The sequence below is a fragment of the Humulus lupulus genome, chromosome 3 (genome assembly GCF_963169125.1).
Source record: "Humulus lupulus chromosome 3, drHumLupu1.1, whole genome shotgun sequence".
NCBI classification, from domain to species: Eukaryota; Viridiplantae; Streptophyta; class Magnoliopsida; order Rosales; family Cannabaceae; genus Humulus; species Humulus lupulus.
The window spans coordinates 284,189,816-284,208,695 of record NC_084795.1 but is presented as its reverse complement, the minus strand read 5'-3'; the positions used below and the strand labels follow the sequence as shown (position 1 = coordinate 284,208,695).

The 18,880-nt window shown below is 35.5% G+C and overlaps 1 protein-coding gene across 1 annotated transcript; it reads left to right on the top strand.

Moving 5' to 3' along the window:
- The first annotated feature begins 871 nt into the window (after positions 1-871).
- Positions 872-16,959, top strand: LOC133824852 (cleavage stimulation factor subunit 77). The gene is made up of 23 exons (XM_062257858.1): positions 872-1,026; positions 1,106-1,186; positions 1,285-1,347; positions 1,901-2,010; positions 2,337-2,437; positions 2,839-2,900; positions 3,014-3,154; positions 3,412-3,540; positions 3,898-3,944; positions 5,137-5,200; positions 5,659-5,779; positions 5,991-6,049; positions 6,166-6,234; positions 6,954-7,094; positions 7,462-7,526; positions 13,195-13,291; positions 13,685-13,744; positions 13,929-14,081; positions 14,979-15,045; positions 15,126-15,227; positions 15,942-16,115; positions 16,250-16,471; positions 16,672-16,959. Exons 1-23 carry the CDS (start codon positions 979-981, stop codon positions 16,830-16,832), a joined length of 2,337 nt encoding a protein of 778 aa, XP_062113842.1. The 5' UTR covers positions 872-978; the 3' UTR covers positions 16,833-16,959.
- Positions 16,960-18,880: the final 1,921 nt, after the last annotated feature.

The window sequence follows — 18,880 nt, the reverse complement described above, 5'->3', positions numbered from 1 at the left end:
ATGGTACACAAAGTTTTTGAAGCCCTCATCCTTGAATGATATAAGAGAAATTAATATTTCATTGGCATAACAATTGTTAATTGATTATGACTACATTTTTTAAGTTTAAGCAAAATAAATGTTACAAGTACGTTAAACATTACTTTAAACATAATATTTTTAGTTTAAATTTAAAATTAATAATTAAATAAATATGATAATCCCTAGTTATCAATATTTATCTATTTTTTTAAAAGATATTTATCTAATTAAATAAAATTCAACTTTGCTTTTGGCTTCTATTTTTTTTTATTTGGATAATTACAGGTGCTGTTTGGTATCACTTAAAAATAATTTTTTATTTAATTAATTAAAATTTTGATAATTAAACATAAAACACTATTTTTATTTATTATTTAAAAAAAAATTAATTAAAAAAAATTAAATTTTAAAAATAAAATCGTTCTTGACTTTTTGTTTATTTTCTTCCTCAAATCAACCCCTTATTTTATATTATTAAACAAAAAATAAAAATAAAAATAAAAGTTATCAAACAAATTTATTATTTTTTATTTTTAAAAACAATAAACAAAATAGTTACCAAACATATTTTTATTTTTTAAAAATAAAAAAATAAAAAAAAAATTTCTATTTTTGCGATTAAAAAATTCGAAAACACAACCATAATATTTATAATATAAATATTTATTAGTTTTAAAAAAAAATTAGTAATTTTTTTCGACTAATATTTATAATATAATATTTAATTATTTAAAAACTAATTAATTTTTTAGTTAATTAAAAAAATAATAAATAAAAATAAAGTTTCCAAATATATATTTAATTGTCAAATTTTTAATTTTGGTTTTTTTAAGGTAAGGCTTAACCAATATCAGATTGGTACCTCAAAAGTGTTGCCCAAAAGTTTTGGGTTTTCCTTCCAATTTTCAAGAAACACAATTTTGGGAACTTATAATTGATTCTGATTCACCTGAGAGAATGGCTTCCATGGCCGTTGTTGAGGATCCTCTCGAACCCGAATCAAAGGTACCATCTTTTTTCTTCTTCCAATCAATTTGGGGTTTTTCTTCTTTTTCTGTACCAATCACACTCTCTTTACTTTCAGGAGAAGACCTCGGCAACTGATAAAGCCGTGGATGATAAATACAATGTCGAAGCTGCCGAACTTCGAGCCAACGAGGCCATGGTTTGTTCAAAGTTCTTTTCTTTTTTTTGTTTTACTCGTGTTTTCGGTTATGGGTGCAATTGAATTTAACTTGTTATGATTCTGTTTCTCTTTTGTAGCGTTTGCCTATTTCGGAGGCTATTCCAATTTATGAACAGCTCCTCACTCTCTTTCCTACTGCTGTAAGCTCTTTTAACTGTCTTTGGCCTATGCCCTTTGCATATTTCAAAATTTTATTTTTGTGTACTTTTTTGGTAAGAGCTTTGATGGAGTTGTATACCACCTTAGATTGTTTTTTCATCGGTTGATCTATATGTGTTTTTTATATATATACTCGTGAGGTCTAGAGTTTGTTTCTTTTTGGGGTTCTTTCTAGTTTATATGGTAGAATGTAGAGTTCATTGAGAGGCCGGAAGAGTAGTATTAAGGAAAATTATGTATATTTGTGTGCATATTTGTATATCTGTTCACAAGAAACTTATAGTGACTCTATATTGTTTAGTGTTTGATGCCGACTTTAGACTCGATGCACACTTCTATGCAACCCGAATGAATTACTAGGAGAACTAAAACTGACCACTTTAGTTCTTCAGTAGTATTAGAGAATTAACTTTCACTCTGTACATGAATCTATTGAGATTCCTCTGCTTGTTCGAAAAATGCAGTGCCAGATTTTCATTTCCAATAGTATTGAGCAGAATTGTATTCGACGACGATAAATTCTATTCTTTTCAGGCAAAGTTTTGGAAACAGTACGTGGAGTCACACATGGCTGTAAATAATGATGATGCTACAAAACAGATATTTAGCCGTTGTTTATTGAATTGTCTTCAAGTTCCACTTTGGTATGTTTTTTGAATCGTATTGATTAGTGAACTATGGTTGCTTTCATGTTGTATATGTAAGTTTTAAATGATGTTCTTATCAACTGAGCTGCATTTATGATAGATATAAACTTTTTTTTTAACAATGAATACTATCACTAGCTACACCATCTCTCTGTAATATATCTTTAACAACTTTTCCCTGACTACTTTCACTATTTATTAAGTTTTTTTCTCACATCATTTACTGTTCTCTCTCTCTCTGGCCTCCTTTTTTCTTTAATCTATTTTTGTTTGTTTAACCTTCTAATTATATGTTTCATTTATTACTTGTGCATGCTTTGTAGGCGGTGCTACATTAAGTTCATAAGAAAGACCAATGACAAGAAAGGGCTAGAGGGTCAGGAAGAAACTAAGAAGGCATATGATTTCATGCTCAACTATGTTGGTGTGTCTTATCACCCGAGCCTTTTTGATGTTATTGATGTTTATACTGTTTTGTCAGGATATATACACACACATATATATATAAACAAATATGTATTGTTAATTGGTGCTTAAGTTTCCTAGGATAAACTATAATTGTGGAGTGCATGAAAAGATGAGCATTAACCATTTGTTCTTTTTTTTTTTTTTTTTGAAAAGAAACGAAACTCTGTATTTAATCAGTAGAATAAGTTAAAATACAAAGAAATAGGAAGCATTAACCATTTGTTCTTATGCTGCCAAATAGCTTCAAAATTGTGGTTGTTTAATAATGAGATCGGTATTTACATTTTGTGGGCTACCATTTTTTTCACACCTATTTGGTCAAAATGTTTAGGCTTTGATCTTGGCAAAGATTTTCAGGAGTGGACATAGCATCTGGACCTGTGTGGATGGAGTACATCACTTTCTTAAAGTCATTGCCGGTATGTTCTTCTTTCTCTGATTTCTGACATTAATTGTGGACCTCACTAGGTTCAACATAATACATTAATTGCTTCTATTTACCAATTTTGTTGTTCAAATGAGATGACTGCAGGCATCACATCCACAGGAAGAGTCATTACGAATGATTGCTGTACGGAAAGTATATCAAAAGGCCATTGTTACTCCTGTGCATCACATTGAACAAATTTGGAGGGACTATGCAAATTTTGAAAATTCTGTTAGCCGTCAACTGGTAATTTGTTGGTTTCTACTGCATATATGTTCTGTTCCATATCAGTGTTGTTGGATAGATCTGCTTGTTTATATATGTATTCATGATTTTTTTTTCCTGAAGAATCAATTAGTAGTTACCCATTTGTTAGATTAGCGCAACTCCTCTTAGACACAACACACACCCAAACACTTGAGTTTGTATTTGTGTTTTCTAAATTCTATCTTTTTATATTTTAGATGACAAATTTGATATTTTGATATTTTCGTATGGACCAGGCAAAAGGACTGATATCTGAATATCAACCCAAATTTAACAGTGCTAGGGCTGTCTATAGGGAGCGCAAGAAATATTTTGAAGAAATTGATTGGAATATGCTTGCTGTTCCACCAACTGGCTCGCACAAGGTAATTTTCTGCTTTTCTATTGTAGTGTGCTTTTTTTAGCACTGGTCTTTTGTTGTTTATCCTTTTCTCATTTTCCAAACATGCACGGTTCACTTGGGTAAAAACTTGTGATCTAGCACTGGTATTTGATATGTGAAACTAAGTTGTAATTGTATGGCAACTTGAGTGCATAGGTGGGTTGTTTAGTACAACTTGTAGTGGGTTTTACTCTACTTGTGACATTGTATCTTTTAACCTAACTCCTTTTTGTATTTAAACAAGAAAAATGGAAGTACCATTTTTTTAAGAAGCTTTTACTTGAATGTGTAACTAAACTTGTAAATTTTAATTTGTTGTTTACTTCTCTTGTTATTGTAGGAAGAAATGCAATGGATGGCATGGAAAAAGTTGTTAGAATTTGAAAAGTAAGAATCTATACTATATTTGTGGTAAAACTTCATTAATGGTTTTCAATTATCTTGAACTATGATAGATTGAAAATTGAGCAAAATTAGTTACTAATAGTTAGGTTGCTGGAAAGTGAAAGTCTAGAAATTAAGGTACTTGAATGAAAATGACTCGGAATTGAACTGCTGTAGACAAAAGTGCATGAATTGACATCGCAGGGAAATAAAAGATTGAAAGTAAACATTGAGACCAGTTTAAATATCATGAATTGGATAAGTAGACAAAACTTGTAAATTGCAGAAAATGTAGAAATATAAATTAAATTGCTAGAAAAGTAAATCAGTAACGACAAGGGATATAGGGGTTAGGAGTTTTTTTCATTGATGTTTCTTAATACAATTTACCATTTACCACAAACATGATTAAATTAAAAATAAGGTAGGGTAACTCACTACCTGTAAGAACTTTGTTGATAATAATATATAAATAGTAAGTCAGAGAAGTGTTGAAGATATTGGATATCCCTTATATCTGATTTATTTCTTTTTGTTAAGAATCATGAGGTTCCATCTTAAAACCGATTGGCGATAAAGTGGATTAACCCATATTTTTAAAATGGTTCAATATTCTCACACATTTCCATGTGGGACACTATACTCTCATATCCTCCCAGAGGATTTGATTTTATTAGGCACGCATATATATACTGTGTATATATATTTTGCTTGATTTGCTAGCTGTTAATTGGATGAGAATATTTCTTCATTTATTCTCTTTGGTTGTAGTAGTATTGTTCCACACTATTCTCTTTTTTCTCACTCAACCAAATATGGCACCCTAAGGTCGATTCACGTGCTTCCTCTGCATAGGATGATGGTCAACTGATATAATTAGACTCCAAAAATCTAAGAGTACTGCAGCTTGAAATATTTAATATGATCAACAAGCTAGGGAAAAAATTGTTGCAGGAAAGTTGAATAATGATAATTTGTTTTAGATGGCACATAATTTTTTTTCAAGTGTCTGAATACATTATGTAGTGTCTATAGTGACATTGACTTGCACTCGCTTTTGTGAATAATTATACTCAAAATCGTGTTATTTCTTTTCTTGAAATTGAAATTATGCGGTGTTATTGATGCATGGTTCTTATGAAGTTTGGTTTCATAGATTCTGATCTAAATATAATTTCTCTTTATATTCATTCAGAGGAAACCCACAAAGGATAGACAATGTATCATCCAACAAAAGAATTACGTTCACGTATGAACAGGTATGAAGAGTTTTCATTTTTTTTCCTGTACAAAATTCTATAAAGCTGTTATTGTACTTACTTCTTTTGCTTATAAGATTAGATTCTTGAAAAGGGTTCCCTCTGGCTTATTTTAGGTAGTAAACATTTTCCCTAGATATATTGTTTTATACTTGTGTTTTGTGATGGTTACATCCAGGGGACCCTTTGATTATACTTTTTATCACCTCCTATTTTGAAGTAGTATTTATTTCTAAATGTTTCAAAACTATGATCATTACATTTAAAGAAACACTCAGACTTTTTGCAAGTGTTGCCCTTTACCTCTTTTGCTACAATAATACCTTTCTTCCCTCAATACAAAGCAGAGCTTTACTTCACACTGTGAATTGATTTAAATAATGATATTGTAATGCCATGCTTCTTGTTCTTTCTTCAATATGTTCATGGATTTCTCATTGCGTACTGTTGGTATCCAGTGCCTGATGTATCTATACCATTGGCCTGATATATGGTATGAGTATGCTACCTGGCATGCAAAATGTGGTGCAATTGATTCTGCAGTTAAAGTTTTTCAGAGGGCTTTGAAGGCTCTTCCTGGTAATATGATTCTTCTCATCTAATCTCATCTTCAGCTTAATAGGATTCTACAATAAATGTATATCAATTCCCACTTCACTACTCCCATAGATGTTGAAAAAGTCCCTTCCTCCCATTGTTATCTATGGTCTTGAAGTAGGATTAATGATGGCTTTCACTGTTCATACATTTTTTCCTTCTCTGTTTCTCACTTTCCCTCCTCTATAATCAGATTCGGAGATGCTAAGATATGCTTATGCAGAACTGGAGGAATCCCGTGGGGCAATTCCGGTAATGAAACTTTGGCGATCTTGTTTCAAGATATTATAATCTTTGTTCTTGATGCTTAGTTGAGGTTCTGTTTTCTTCTTTCTGAGGCTTCTAACTATCCTTCTGCTTTTGTGCAGTCAGCGAAGAAAATATATGAGACCTTTCTAGGGGATGAGGCTAATGCAACTCCTCTTGCACATATACAAGTAAGAATTATTAGGGCATAAAAGTTCCAGTGGACATTTTCTTCTGAGTATGTCATGTGAGCAGGAAAAGATGCTTGTCCACATATCAGAATTATGGAATAGGACTTCTATTTTCTTTTTTTAACTAGTGCCATTCTGGGTGCTGCTGCAGGAGAATGAATTTTTTTAACTACAAGTACTTTTTGTCAATAGATTTGTCATAGTCTATGCATATATTTTAGGAGAAGAGACATGTGAGAAAAAATGATAGAGCGAGTGAGAGGGTGGGAAGCCCTGAGAGTAGGACAAGCTTTAGTTAAAGAAATGGTATCCGATCCATCTCATAGATTTGGTGTGTTCTTTGTAAAAGAAAATAAACCCGAGATTTTGCAGAACTAGAAGTGCTTGGTACCAGGTATTTTTGGGTCTAGCTAATGGTTTGGAAAACTCCCAAATACTTCCAGGATTAAGATTTCGAATGAGCCAGTTTTTAGTTTAGGTTTCCATGGTCAAAGATTTTTCTTTCATTATTGTCCATTTTTAATTGTAGATTATTATTTATTTTTGAGTTGGTATTGCTTGTTGTTAGTTGGGTGGACTGTGGACAAAGGTTCCTTCTTGCTCTGCTTTGTATTTTTCGTTGTTCACCTAATAAAAACTGTTTACTATCAGTAAAGGATTACACAGCTTATGTAAAGTGTGGCCAGCTTTTCAATGAATATATACCCTTTATGTGGCAGTTTATTCGCTTTCTTAGGAGGACTGAGGGAGTTGAAGCAGCCCGTAAATATTTTCTAGATGCTCGGAAATCCCCTAACTGTACATACCATGTCTACGTCGCATATGCAATGACAACCTTTTGCCTAGACAAGGATCCAAAGGTTTTTATCTTCTTTTTGAATTAAATCTAGGCTTTTTTTAAGTTTCCAAAGTGAACATGAGATAATGAAGAAGTATATGATCCATACTTTTGTTGTTTGTTATTATTATTTTTTAAGAATCAAAGATAAAGATAAAAAAAAGATTATCAAAATCATCTGAGTTCTAAGGTTTTTCTGTTTTAAGTGGAGATCAGAGTTTTTGTCTGTAATTTAAGTTGATAGTTTTGAATTTTTGTCATTTTTTTCCTTCATATTTTTTAATATACGTTTACTTTTGGAACTAGTTAGAACAAACGTGTCGTGTTGTTTTTCGATTCAAGGAAACTATCTAACAATTACTGGTAATATTCGCTTAAAACCCTTGCAGATGGCACACAATGTTTTCGAAGCTGGATTGAAACGGTTTATGCATGAGCCAGTCTACATTCTTGAGTGGGTTTTGACTAACTAACCAAGTTATTGTGTTTTATTTTTATAGAACTTTGTGCATTTGAATTGTAAGTATACATGCGAAACTTGCCAATGGTTGTACTCTGATAGACCTCCCATCACTTTTGTATACAATAGGAGGGGTAGGGGTAGAAATGGGCTCGGGGTAAGGGCTGATCAAGAGGGAAGAAACATTATGTGAGGTAGTTATATGAGGAGTTTTTGGGTGTAAGTGGGGTACACGGGAATAGGGTGTAGACCTTACTATAAATAAGGATAGACCAGAATTATATGTTTTGGAGGCTGGAATTGAGTTGTAGTTTCTATTTTTGGGAGAGGCTAGGCTCTCGAACTACCTGGGTATTAATGCAAGCTGGTTTTCATTCAATTTTTCTCTGCATTATTTCTTTTCTGTTATTCTGTTCTGTTTTGTTGGCTGTTTTGGGACATCACAGATAGGAAATTCCTATCAAATTGGTATCAGAGCCGTCGATTGCCATGGGGCCTAAGAGGGATCTGCAAACAGATGTGTTGGAAGAGAAGGTGGAGTTATTTCAGGCGGATTTCAGGCGTGAGTTGGGGGAGTTCAGATCTGAGTTTCAGCACCTTCCGAAGGAGCTGGAATTACTGAAGACCGAAGTGCAGCGACTGCCGACTATGGAGAAGAAGATGGATTTTGTGGTGGCACACTTGGCCCAGCTATTGCAGTCGGCGGGAAAGCCAGTGGGCGAGACATCCACCATGAATTCCGATCGGCATCGTCGCGTCGAAAATGACAGCTCTTTCTTCTCAGGCATCAGCGCAGACCAGCAGCAGCGTAGCTCAAGAGTCGAAAACGTCATTCTGTCGGCTAACAGAAGCAAAGTACTAGGATAAACGTGCGCGTGGCGTTTGCTTTCGTTGTGATAAAAAATTCCACCGCGGCCATGAATGTGAGCAAAAGTCCCTCCAAATGTTAGTGCTCACGGATGAAGAAGAGTTTGTGCAGCTGGAGGAATCGCCACCACCATCCCCAGAATCCGGCGAACTGTGCGGCGCCGAGGAGACGCTGGCCACCCTTTCTTTGAACTCTCTGGTGGGCATTTCGTCCACTCACACCATGAAACTAGCTGGGCATATTGGGCAAAAACCAGTCACAGTGCTGATTGACAGTGGGGCAACCCACAATTTTATTTCAACAGCGATTGTTTCTGCAGTGGGAATACCGATTACAGCCACTACGTGTTATGGGGTTCTATTGGGAACTGGCGGCAAGGTCCGAACGGAAGGTATTTGTGCCCAAGTGGAGCTTGATCTCGGAGCATTACGTGTGGTCACTGATTTTTTGCCGCTGGAACTTGGCGGGGCGAACGTGATACTTGGTATTAAGTGGCTGGAAACACTTGGAAATATGCAGGTTAATTGGAGGACCATGGTCATGAAGTTTGAGATGGCGGGTTCGTGGGTTACGTTACAAGGCGACCCTAGTCTTTGTAAATCTCCTATTTCATTGAAAGCAATGATACTATCAGTCGAACAGGAAGCGCAAGGTTATTGGGTTCAGTTTGGGGAGCTAACAGCCACACCAACCACTGCAAATCAGCCCCTGCCGTCAGCTGTGACAGCCGTTTTACAAGAGTTTCAGTCAGTTTTTGAAATGCCAGTGGGTCTCCCGCCTTTAAGGGTCATGAACATGCAATTCTTCTCAAAGAGGGCACGGGTCCCATCTCCGTTAGGCCTTACCGGTATGCTCAGGTTCAAAAGGATGAGATCGAGCGATTAGTAGCTGAAATGCTCCAAGCCGGTATTATACAACCTAGTACAAGTCCTTTTTCCAGCCCGGTTTTGCTTGTTAAAAAGAAAGACGGCAGTTGGCGATTTTGCGTGGATTACAGGGCTCTCAACCATGAAACGGTATCTGATAAGTTTCCAATTCCAGTCATAGATGAGTTATTGGATGAGCTTCATGGAGCACAAGTCTTTTCGAAGTTGGACTTGAAGTCGGGATACCATCAAATTCGGGTCAAGGCAAGGGATATTGAGAAGACAGCTTTTCGCACACATGACGGGCACTACGAATTCTTGGTCATGCCATTTGGTCTCACAAACGCTCCAGCCACATTTCAAGCCCTTATGAATGAAGTTTTTCGCGATTTTTTGCGCAAATTTGTGTTGGTTTTTTTTGATGATATATTGATATACAGCCCGTCTTTGGAGGACCATGTACATCACTTGACTTTGGTTATGGATCGTCTTCACCGCCACCAGTTGTTTACAAATCGCAAGAAGTGTATGTTCGCTCAAGCACAAGTGGAATATTTGGGTCATGTGATTTCAGCAGAAGGAGTGGCTGCCGACCCTAATACAGTGGCTGCAATGGAGGCTTGGCCGACTCCTAAGTCTATAAAGGAGTTGAGGGGTTTCTTGGGACTTATCGGGTATTACCGCAAATTTGTCAAAGGTTATGGAAGCATCGCTAAGCCACTAACGGATCAGCTCCGAAAAGACTCTTATGGGTGGACTCAAGAGGCCGATTCAGCCTTCATTCACTTGAAGAAAGCTATGTGTTCGGTACCGGTCTTGGCATTACCCAATTTTTCAGCCCCTTTTGTGTTGGAAGCGGATGCGTCGGGAGCTGGGTTAGGGGCTGTTTTGATGCAAAACGGGCGTCCTGAGGCCTATTTCAGTCAAAGTTTGTCACCGCGAGCTCGTATGCAGTCTATTTATGAGAGGGAACTCATGGCAATCGTGTTGGCTGTCCAAAAGTGGAGACCTTATTTGTTGGGGCGCAAGTTTTTGGTGAGGACAGATCATCGTAGTTTAAAATATTTGTTGGAGCAAAGATTGGTGGCTCTTGAGCACCAAAAGTGGCTTACAAAATTGTTGGGATATGACTTTGATATTCAATATAGATCGGGATTAGAAAATAAAGCGGCTGAAGCGTTATCGCGCCTACCTTGTGAGGCTGTTTTTTCGGCCATTTCAGTTCCTAATGTTGTTTCCATCCCGGATTTAAAGGCTCACACAGCGGCAGATCCTTTTCTTTCTCAGATAACGAAGGAGTTGCAAGAGGGGCAGCAAGTGGCTGGGTATTCGCTGGTACAAGGCTGTCTGAAACTTAAGGGGCGTTTAGTCATTCCAGCATCCTCCCCTTTCATCCCATTATTGTTACAAGAGTATCACAGCAGCGCCTTGGGGGGACATTCGGGGGTGTTTAAAACTTTTCAGCGAATTGCAGCCGATTTATATTGGCAGGGAATGCGGAGGGACGTTCAAAAGTTTGTTCCGGAATGTGCCACTTGCCAGCAAAGTAAGTATCTCGCTCAATCTCCAGCTGGTTTGCTTCAGCCATTGCCCATTCCAGACCAAGTTTGGGATGATATCTCCATGGATTTCATTGAAGGGCTGCCGAAGTCGAATGAGTTTGACTCCATCTTTGTTGTGGTGGACCGTTTGAGCAAATAAGCGCACTTTATTCCCCTACGCCATCCATTTACAGCCACTACCGTCGCTGCCTGTTTTGTGAGTGAAGTTGTCAAGCTTCATGGGGTTCCACGTTCCATTGTTTCCGATCGTGACAAGGTGTTCCTCAGTTTGTTTTGGAAGGAGTTATTTAGGTTGCAGGGAACAAGTTTAAAGAAAAGTACAGCTTACCACCCCCAATCCGATGGACAAACGGAGGTGGTTAATCGCTGCCTAGAAACGTATCTACGTTGCTTTATCAGCTCAAAACCGAGTCATTGGGCTAGGTGGTTATCTTGGGCAGAGTATTGGTACAATACTTCCTTTCATTCAGCTGCTGGAATGACACCGTTCAAAGCCCTTTATCATCGTGACCCCCCGCCATTGATCCGTTTTGAACCAGCCAGCACCAAAGTCTCCGCTGTGGAACAGGTGTTAACTGACAGAGAGAATGTGCTGGAACTTTTAAAACAGAATCTCCATAGGGCCAGCAGAAAATGAAGTCTCAAGCTGATAAGAAGAGAAGAGAGGTTAATTTTGAGGTGGGGAATTTTGTTTATGTTAAGCTGCGACCCTACAGGCAACGGACGGTAGCCAAACGTGTTAATGAGAAGCTGTCACCGAGGTACTTTGGCCCTTTTCAGATTTTAGAGCGCATTGGTGCTGCTGCCTATCGTCTCCAGCTTCCTCCTGATGCTACAATACACCCGGTTTTCCATGTTTCCTTGCTGAGGACAGCGCTGGGACCAAACCAGCAACCAACTAAGCTCCCTCCCGAGCTCACAGCGGAGTTAGAATGGATTTTGCAGCCAGAAAGTGTGCTGGAGTTTAGGCCAGGAACTCAGAAAGAAGCACCCCAGGCCTTGATCAAGTGGATGAACATACCAGAATGTGATGCAACTTGGGAAGACTTCACTGTGATTCAAGAACAGTTCCCCGATTTTCACCTTGAGGACAAGGTGAAACTGGTGGCCGGCGGTATTGATATACCTCCCATCACTTTTGTATACAATAGGAGGGGTAAGGGTAGAAATGGGCTCGGGGTAAGGGCTGATCAAGAGGAAAGAAACATTATGTGAGGTAGTTATATGAGGAGTTTTTGGGTGTAAGTGGGGTACACGGGAATAGGGTGTAGACCTTACTATAAATAAGGATAGACCAGAATTATATGTTTTGGAGGCTGGAATTGAGTTGTAGTTTCTATTTTTGGGAGAGGCCAGGCTCTCGAACTACCTGGGTATTAATGCAAGCTGGTTTTCATTCAATTTTTCTCTGCATTATTTCTTTTCTGTTATTCTGTTCTGTTTTGTTGGCTGTTTTGGGACATCACAGATAGGAAATTTCTATCATACTCCTTTGCAGGCTGCTGATTTGCTATTTTGCTGCATAATTAGTCATACATTTTATCAAAACTTTATACTTTAAATACACAAGGAGTGGTTTAGAATTCTCAAATGTAGTAGCCTGATTTCTTCTCTAAAATTCTTGAGTCAAGTATTGATACAACGAAGAGCTGAGAATAATAGAATGTCCTCTTGGAAGTAAATAAATAGGTACTGATACGATAAAGAGAACTAGTTTAGGAAAGCTGGCTTGCCATAAAACATTTCAAACTAGTTTCGACTTCCATAATCTTTTCCTAAATTCACTCAGATCTTGGACCGCACTTCTAGTGGGGCACTTGTCCAATATTATCTGGTGTTGACATATACAATAGTACATTTAAATATCTAGCGTATTATCTGATGAGTATTATCATGCTTAAGACAATTTATAAATATCTATATATATATTAATACATATATTTTATGCTTAAGCAAAATTTGACCCTTTTGAAATCATTTCCGTTGCTTACCAGATAAAATTTCTTAGTGTTACATTTGCTTATGGATAAGCAAAACAGAGCAGCCTCATGCTAGTTATTAATAAATTTCCCAAAACATAGGCACTGTTTAATTTTATTTGTCATTTGTGTATATATAAATACTTGTACCTATTTGTTGTAAAATAGAACATGTGTTAACTGAACTTGATATTGAGCGACTTGATATTGAGCGGCGTTAATCATATAGTTCAGTAAGTGTAGAATTAGTATTTTCTAGTGAACATGTTTCTTCAAATGAAAAACTTAATTATCACCGTTGTTTGGATTTCTGCTATATTTGCTGAACATGAAGTCTCTTATAGCATCTACTTATGTCTAATGATTTGTGTATTTTCGACATGGTAGGTATGCAGACTTCTTGACTCGTTTGAATGATGATAGAAATATCAGGGCTTTATTTGAGCGTGCACTAAGCTCACTACCACCAGAGGATTCTGTTGAGGTAGCTGTTAATCCTAAATCAAGGCAATTTCCATGTCTTTCTGTCATGTTTCTGTCTGTACTTCTAGGCTGCTTAGTGCTCCACTTGGGCAGTCTTGTTAACCCTTCTGATCCTTAGTATCTTATATGTGGCAAATGAAATAGGTCAAGATAAATTTTAAAGTATAAAAGAACATCTATGTTTATTGAGATAAATGTATGCATTATACTTAATACTACTGATAAAACTACTCGAATTTATAACTGATAAGACACATTTCCCATTAGTCCCTGTGACGTCATTTAGAAGAATGTCTTTGATAGCATACTTTCTTGAACATACATCACACCACATCCAATTTCGCATTTTGTGTTTGATTTTTACTATGTAATCGTAATGTGTTTCCCTATGCAGGTTTGGAAACGGTTTGTCCGATTCGAACAAACTTATGGAGATCTGGCTAGCATGTTAAAGGTAGGAAAAATGATTTGTTTTTGGCATGATATTCTGTTATCATTTCTACTATATTATCCACATTTAACCTTAGCACTAACTTTTACTATGATGGTATTGCGATTCTGCTTCACCCAACTATTATTTTTTTTAAACCGTTTTGACTTTATTAATATGAATGACCATTGACTGCTGGTTCTTGTAGGTTGAACAAAGAAGGAAAGAGGCACTATCTGGAACAGGTGAAGAGAGTTCATCAGTATTTGAGGGTTCATTACAAGATGTTGTATCAAGATACAGTTTTATGGACCTTTGGCCTTGCTCAACGAGGGACTTGGATCATTTGAATCGACAAGAGGTATTTTGTACCTTCTTTTGTTTCTCCTTGGCTTTTTTATTTATATTTTGATTTGATAAATTTAGTCAAAGGATGAGAAGAGTATAATCTAGGTCTAAAGGTGCATATAGTAGGCAAGTCTACAAAAAAGCTTCCCCACTCCACCAAAAAAATTAAAATAAAAAAGATCTACAGAAGTTATATGAAAGAGGACTCCAGCTACTTGACATAACTGGCAAGGAGAACCTCCGGAATCGTTAGCTTCCTACACAAATGCATGTTTTCTTGTCAAAAGTTCAAACCATTCCATGCCAATGTGCTCTAACATATACAAAAAGTGATCACACCCTCACTGATCAAGAGTGCCACACGTAAAATAATTTTAGTTATAAATTTTTTGGATAAGAAACGAAACTACTATATTCATATGGAATAAAATACACATAAAACATAGTAAATTTATACCTCTCACCCCAGAAACCAACACCAAACAATCAATACTTAAACTATACTTCTGAAACTTGATTTTATTATTGCATCATTTTTTTAACAAAAGTGGGAATTTAATTATCATTAAGATTTATGTCGTTTGGACTCACCTTGAAAACAATGCAGTTCAAGACGTGGCATTTTTAAAGTTGAGTTCAGTCGGGTTTGCATTTTTTCTTTTCCTTTTTGTTGAGAAGACATGGGGAGATTCAAACACTGGAGGCCTTTGATTTTAATGTACTTATCATTGGACTAGGCCTACAAATACACTATTCATTATATATTTCTCTCAAATTTACATGGAAGCTCTCTTCTCATATCAAACAAAAAATTAGTGGAAATTGTTCGTAGTGTAGCTAGCTACTATCCAAACATTTTGTCAGATTTATCATAAATTATAATACTCAATTGTCTTCCCACTCTTTTCAGTGGCTTGTAAACAACATCAATAAGAAACCAGAGAAATCTACAACTCCTGGTGGCCCTGGGTTCATAGGTACTACCTTGTGTGTTTGTCCTTGTGTAAATGCAGCTTGGTTATCACTTTTTTGTTTTACTCGTTTCTTTATGTGGCAGATAAAAGTACCACAGGCCTGATAAGCAATGCAAATGTGACTGCGAACGTTGTATTTCCGGATGTTACTCAAATGATGACCTATGATCCACGGCAAAATCCAGGTGTGTAATTGTTATAACTGCAAAGTTCAATTATGTCTTTTGAAACTTAAGAGGTGGAAGCTACAAGTTCCTTATAGTCTAGTAAATTCCAAATAGCTTTGACTTTGTTTCATAAGTATGTTATTAGAGGCAAAGACCTTTTCATTATCTGTCCCCAAGTTGGTGTATTTGTTGTAAGAGCGAGGGGGAGTCTGTGGGTCATTTGTTTATGGAGTGTTCGTTTACTAGGGAGGTGTGGTTTTAAGTGTTGGATGAGTTTGGGGTTTTTTTGGTGTATGCCTTCTTCTTGTTCTCAATTATTCCTTTGCCATTTAGAGGGGGGGTGGAAGGTGGTTCGTTTGTGGCAGAGTACTGTATTGGCGACTTTTTGGGCTGGAGAGGAATAGTAGGATTTTTGAAGACGCTTCTTCCACATTAGAAAGTCTCTGGGATAAGATCAAGTTCTGGGTGGCCACGTGGGTGTTTAGGTCAAAAGGTTTTGAGGGAGTTTCTTTCTTGGATCTTGTAGGGAGTGGAGTAGTTTGTGGCTGTAATAGTTTTAGGAGAGTGAGTCGCTGGGAGTTTTCTTATGATTGTTTGGTTTTAACTTTTTTCTGTTTTTGTAACCACGGTTTTCCTTGGCTCTCAATGTTATTGAGAGGAGGTCGTCCTTTTACCTCTGCCTCTTTTTTAAAAAAAAATTAAAAATAGCTAAAGAGAATTCTTTGATTTCAGGGACAGGAATCCCTCCAAATACAGCAGTACCTGGAGTTCCTGCTGCTTCTAACACTTTGTCAAATCCCGTTGTTACAATTATGAGTGGTCAAGCAACGGAAGCCTTCGATGAAATCTTGAAATCAACACCACCTGCTTTGTTAGCCTTTTTGACAAATTTGCCTGCTGTTGAGGGTAATATTCAAATTTTCACTTTTCATTTCTGGTTGATAAATGTGTTTCCATCAAGCTGTGTATTAAGTGACTTCATAGAAGTTTGCATCAATGGTCTTTATGTCAACTCCTAAGTTGTGCTTTTAACTTTTCAGGTCCAACTCCAAACGTGGATGTTGTATTATCCATTTGTTTACAGAGTGAAATACCAAGAGCACAAACCGGGAATGGAAGGCCAGGGACCGCCACAAAGCAAATGTCGTCCAGTGCTGCTGGTCCTACTACAAGTGACCTCTCGGGTTCAACCAAGTCACACCCTGCACCGAGTGTTTCCTCATACAAGCCGAGTAGGGGAAAAAGGAAAGAACTCGACGACAGTATGTGTTTCCTTCCTTTCCTTGAAGCTTTCCAAAGAACTTCATGTTTCGGTTATATTCAACATTATTTTTCACCCTTCCATCAACTTCCACGAGGACTCTTCCTGCGTTCCAATAGGAACATTAGTTTCTGAAGATTTTTCCTTTTTAGTTCATTTTTGCATCTGCGCTTAGTTTTCGTATAATCTCTTTACTGACAGGACAAGATGACGACGACACCAGAACAGTCCAGAGCCAGCCATTACCGAGAGACGCTTTCAGGATAAGACAGTTCCAGAAAGCTCGTCACACGGTTTCACAAACGGGTTCAGCATCATATGGAAGTGCTATGTCTGGAAATTTATCTGGCAGCACTAGTTGACTTACCGTTGCTGGACATTCTTATCTAATTAGCTGTAGCTCTATTTGTATCAAACAAGCAATTTCTTTACCATATTTGTAACCATATGTGACAATATCTCAATGCAATAATAAGTTCTTTTTGTTTAGATTTGATGTACTAACTCTATTGCCCTCTACCAGATCATGGATTTTTTTTAATGCAATGGAAAATGGTTAAATTTGAGTTTGAGTAGGTTTGAAGATTCAACCAAAGAATGTGCTTAATGGTTCCATACATGCTTTTTTTTTTATCATGTTTTGGAAATAATGTATGAACTAAGTTCAAATCGAGTTCGAATTATACAAATTTGCTAAAGCTTGACATGTTATATTAATTTGTTTGATGTTTTTCATATGTGACCTTGTTTATTTTGTTTAGCATTAATTATATTTTTATTTGAATCTTAAAAATGATAAATAATTAGTTTAGGAATCTTGTATTCTAATTAATCTATTTAAATTATAATTTTTATTGATGTGGTGTGCTTGTTAATTAAGAATGATTAACTAAAAATAGAATTAAAAAAAAATAAGAATCATATATTTTGTTCAATTCAGTTAAGAACAAATATGTAAAACATATATGTTTAGAAGAAAAGTGTCTTCATAATATTTTGGGTGCCAATGTATAATTTCACAACAATAAATCATGGGTGATTAACTCTATATCCATTATTTTTCTTTTCCCACCTTTTTAACAAAAAATTTTCCACACATTAATTTAGTAAAAAAATGTCATAAGTAAGAAAATTGAAAAAAAAAATTAAAGGAAGTATTTTTGCACACCTATACTATATTATATTAACAATCAAAATCAAAACATATTTTGCACTCTCAACCATGATTAACTAATTGTTTGGTGGTAGATAGATTGGCTTGGGCATATTTGGCTTAATTACCAAATATAATTTTTATTTATTTTCTTCAATCATATGACATGTTCTTTAATCATATTATGTTGAGTTGTTATTATGATAAAAAAAAGGTATATTCAAGATTCTATCTTTCTAATAATGAAAAAAAGCAAAATTATAAAATTCTTCAAATATTTGCAAAATTATTTTGTTTTTCTTTTTTTTATCAAAATTAATATAGGGAAATTTGTAGTGAAGCTCCTTTAAGTAATTATTTTTGGCCATTTGGGGTTAGCTCAAGTTGGGGGTGTTAGTGTGTAGGAAGAAAAATGGTTCAAATCCCATGGCAATACTACTAAAATAACATTACTAAGTTGTGTAATTACACTATATTTTAAAATATAAGGTGTGTTTGGATGTCAAGTAGTAATTATTTATGAAATCTTATTGTTATGTTTACAGAATAGTTAGTAATTACATAAAAAAAAATAATATTATATAATAAATATTAATTAAAATTGATAGTAATTAGTAATTTACACAGTGTCATTACACCTAATTCTCATGAGAGCTATGAGAATTGAAGAGTGATTGTGACTACTCAATTACCTCAAATTATATAATTAATGTGTAATTACATAGTGAGACAAACATGCCAAATTAAGCAATTAATCCGAATTACACTCAATTCCAATTATAAAGTAACTTTCCAAACACGCACTTTAAGTAAAAATTTGATAGTAATTATACAAATTAAATTCAGTACGAGTCAACATGACTATACCTTATTAATCCAAATCATATTTAAATAATACTGATTAAAGTACTAAGCAAATTTAAATAAGGTCATTTGTCAAAATTAATTATTTTTAAAGTCATTTTACACCCTAGCTTAGTTTTAATAATTTCTTGCAAAATAGTCTCGCTTAATTTATACAATTAGTTAAAAATTTAGACAGGTCGAAAAATTCAAACAGTCAGTTGAAAATTTTAGACAATTGGTCGAATTTTAGACTTAATTATTTTGCAAAAAATTATAAAAAATAAGTCAGAGTGCAAAATCATTTAAAATAAGGAGTGATTTTCACCAATTTCTTATTTAAATAATAGATTACATACTTTTATTTATTTATGTTAAATATATATAAATCTTTGGTGGTAGGTAGATTGGTTT

What these genes read in the sequence shown, in the direction of transcription:
- LOC133824852 (XM_062257858.1), top strand. Translation starts at nt 979, where the DNA reads ATGGCTTCCATGGCCGTTGTTGAGGATCCTCTCGAACCCGAATCAAAG. An exon ending in GGCTTTGAAGGCTCTTCCTG is followed by an intron (nt 5,780 to 5,990) that starts GTAATATGATTC and finishes CTCTATAATCAG; the next exon opens with ATTCGGAGATGCTAAGATAT. An exon ending in AATCCCGTGGGGCAATTCCG is followed by an intron (nt 6,050 to 6,165) that starts GTAATGAAACTT and finishes GCTTTTGTGCAG; the next exon opens with TCAGCGAAGAAAATATATGA.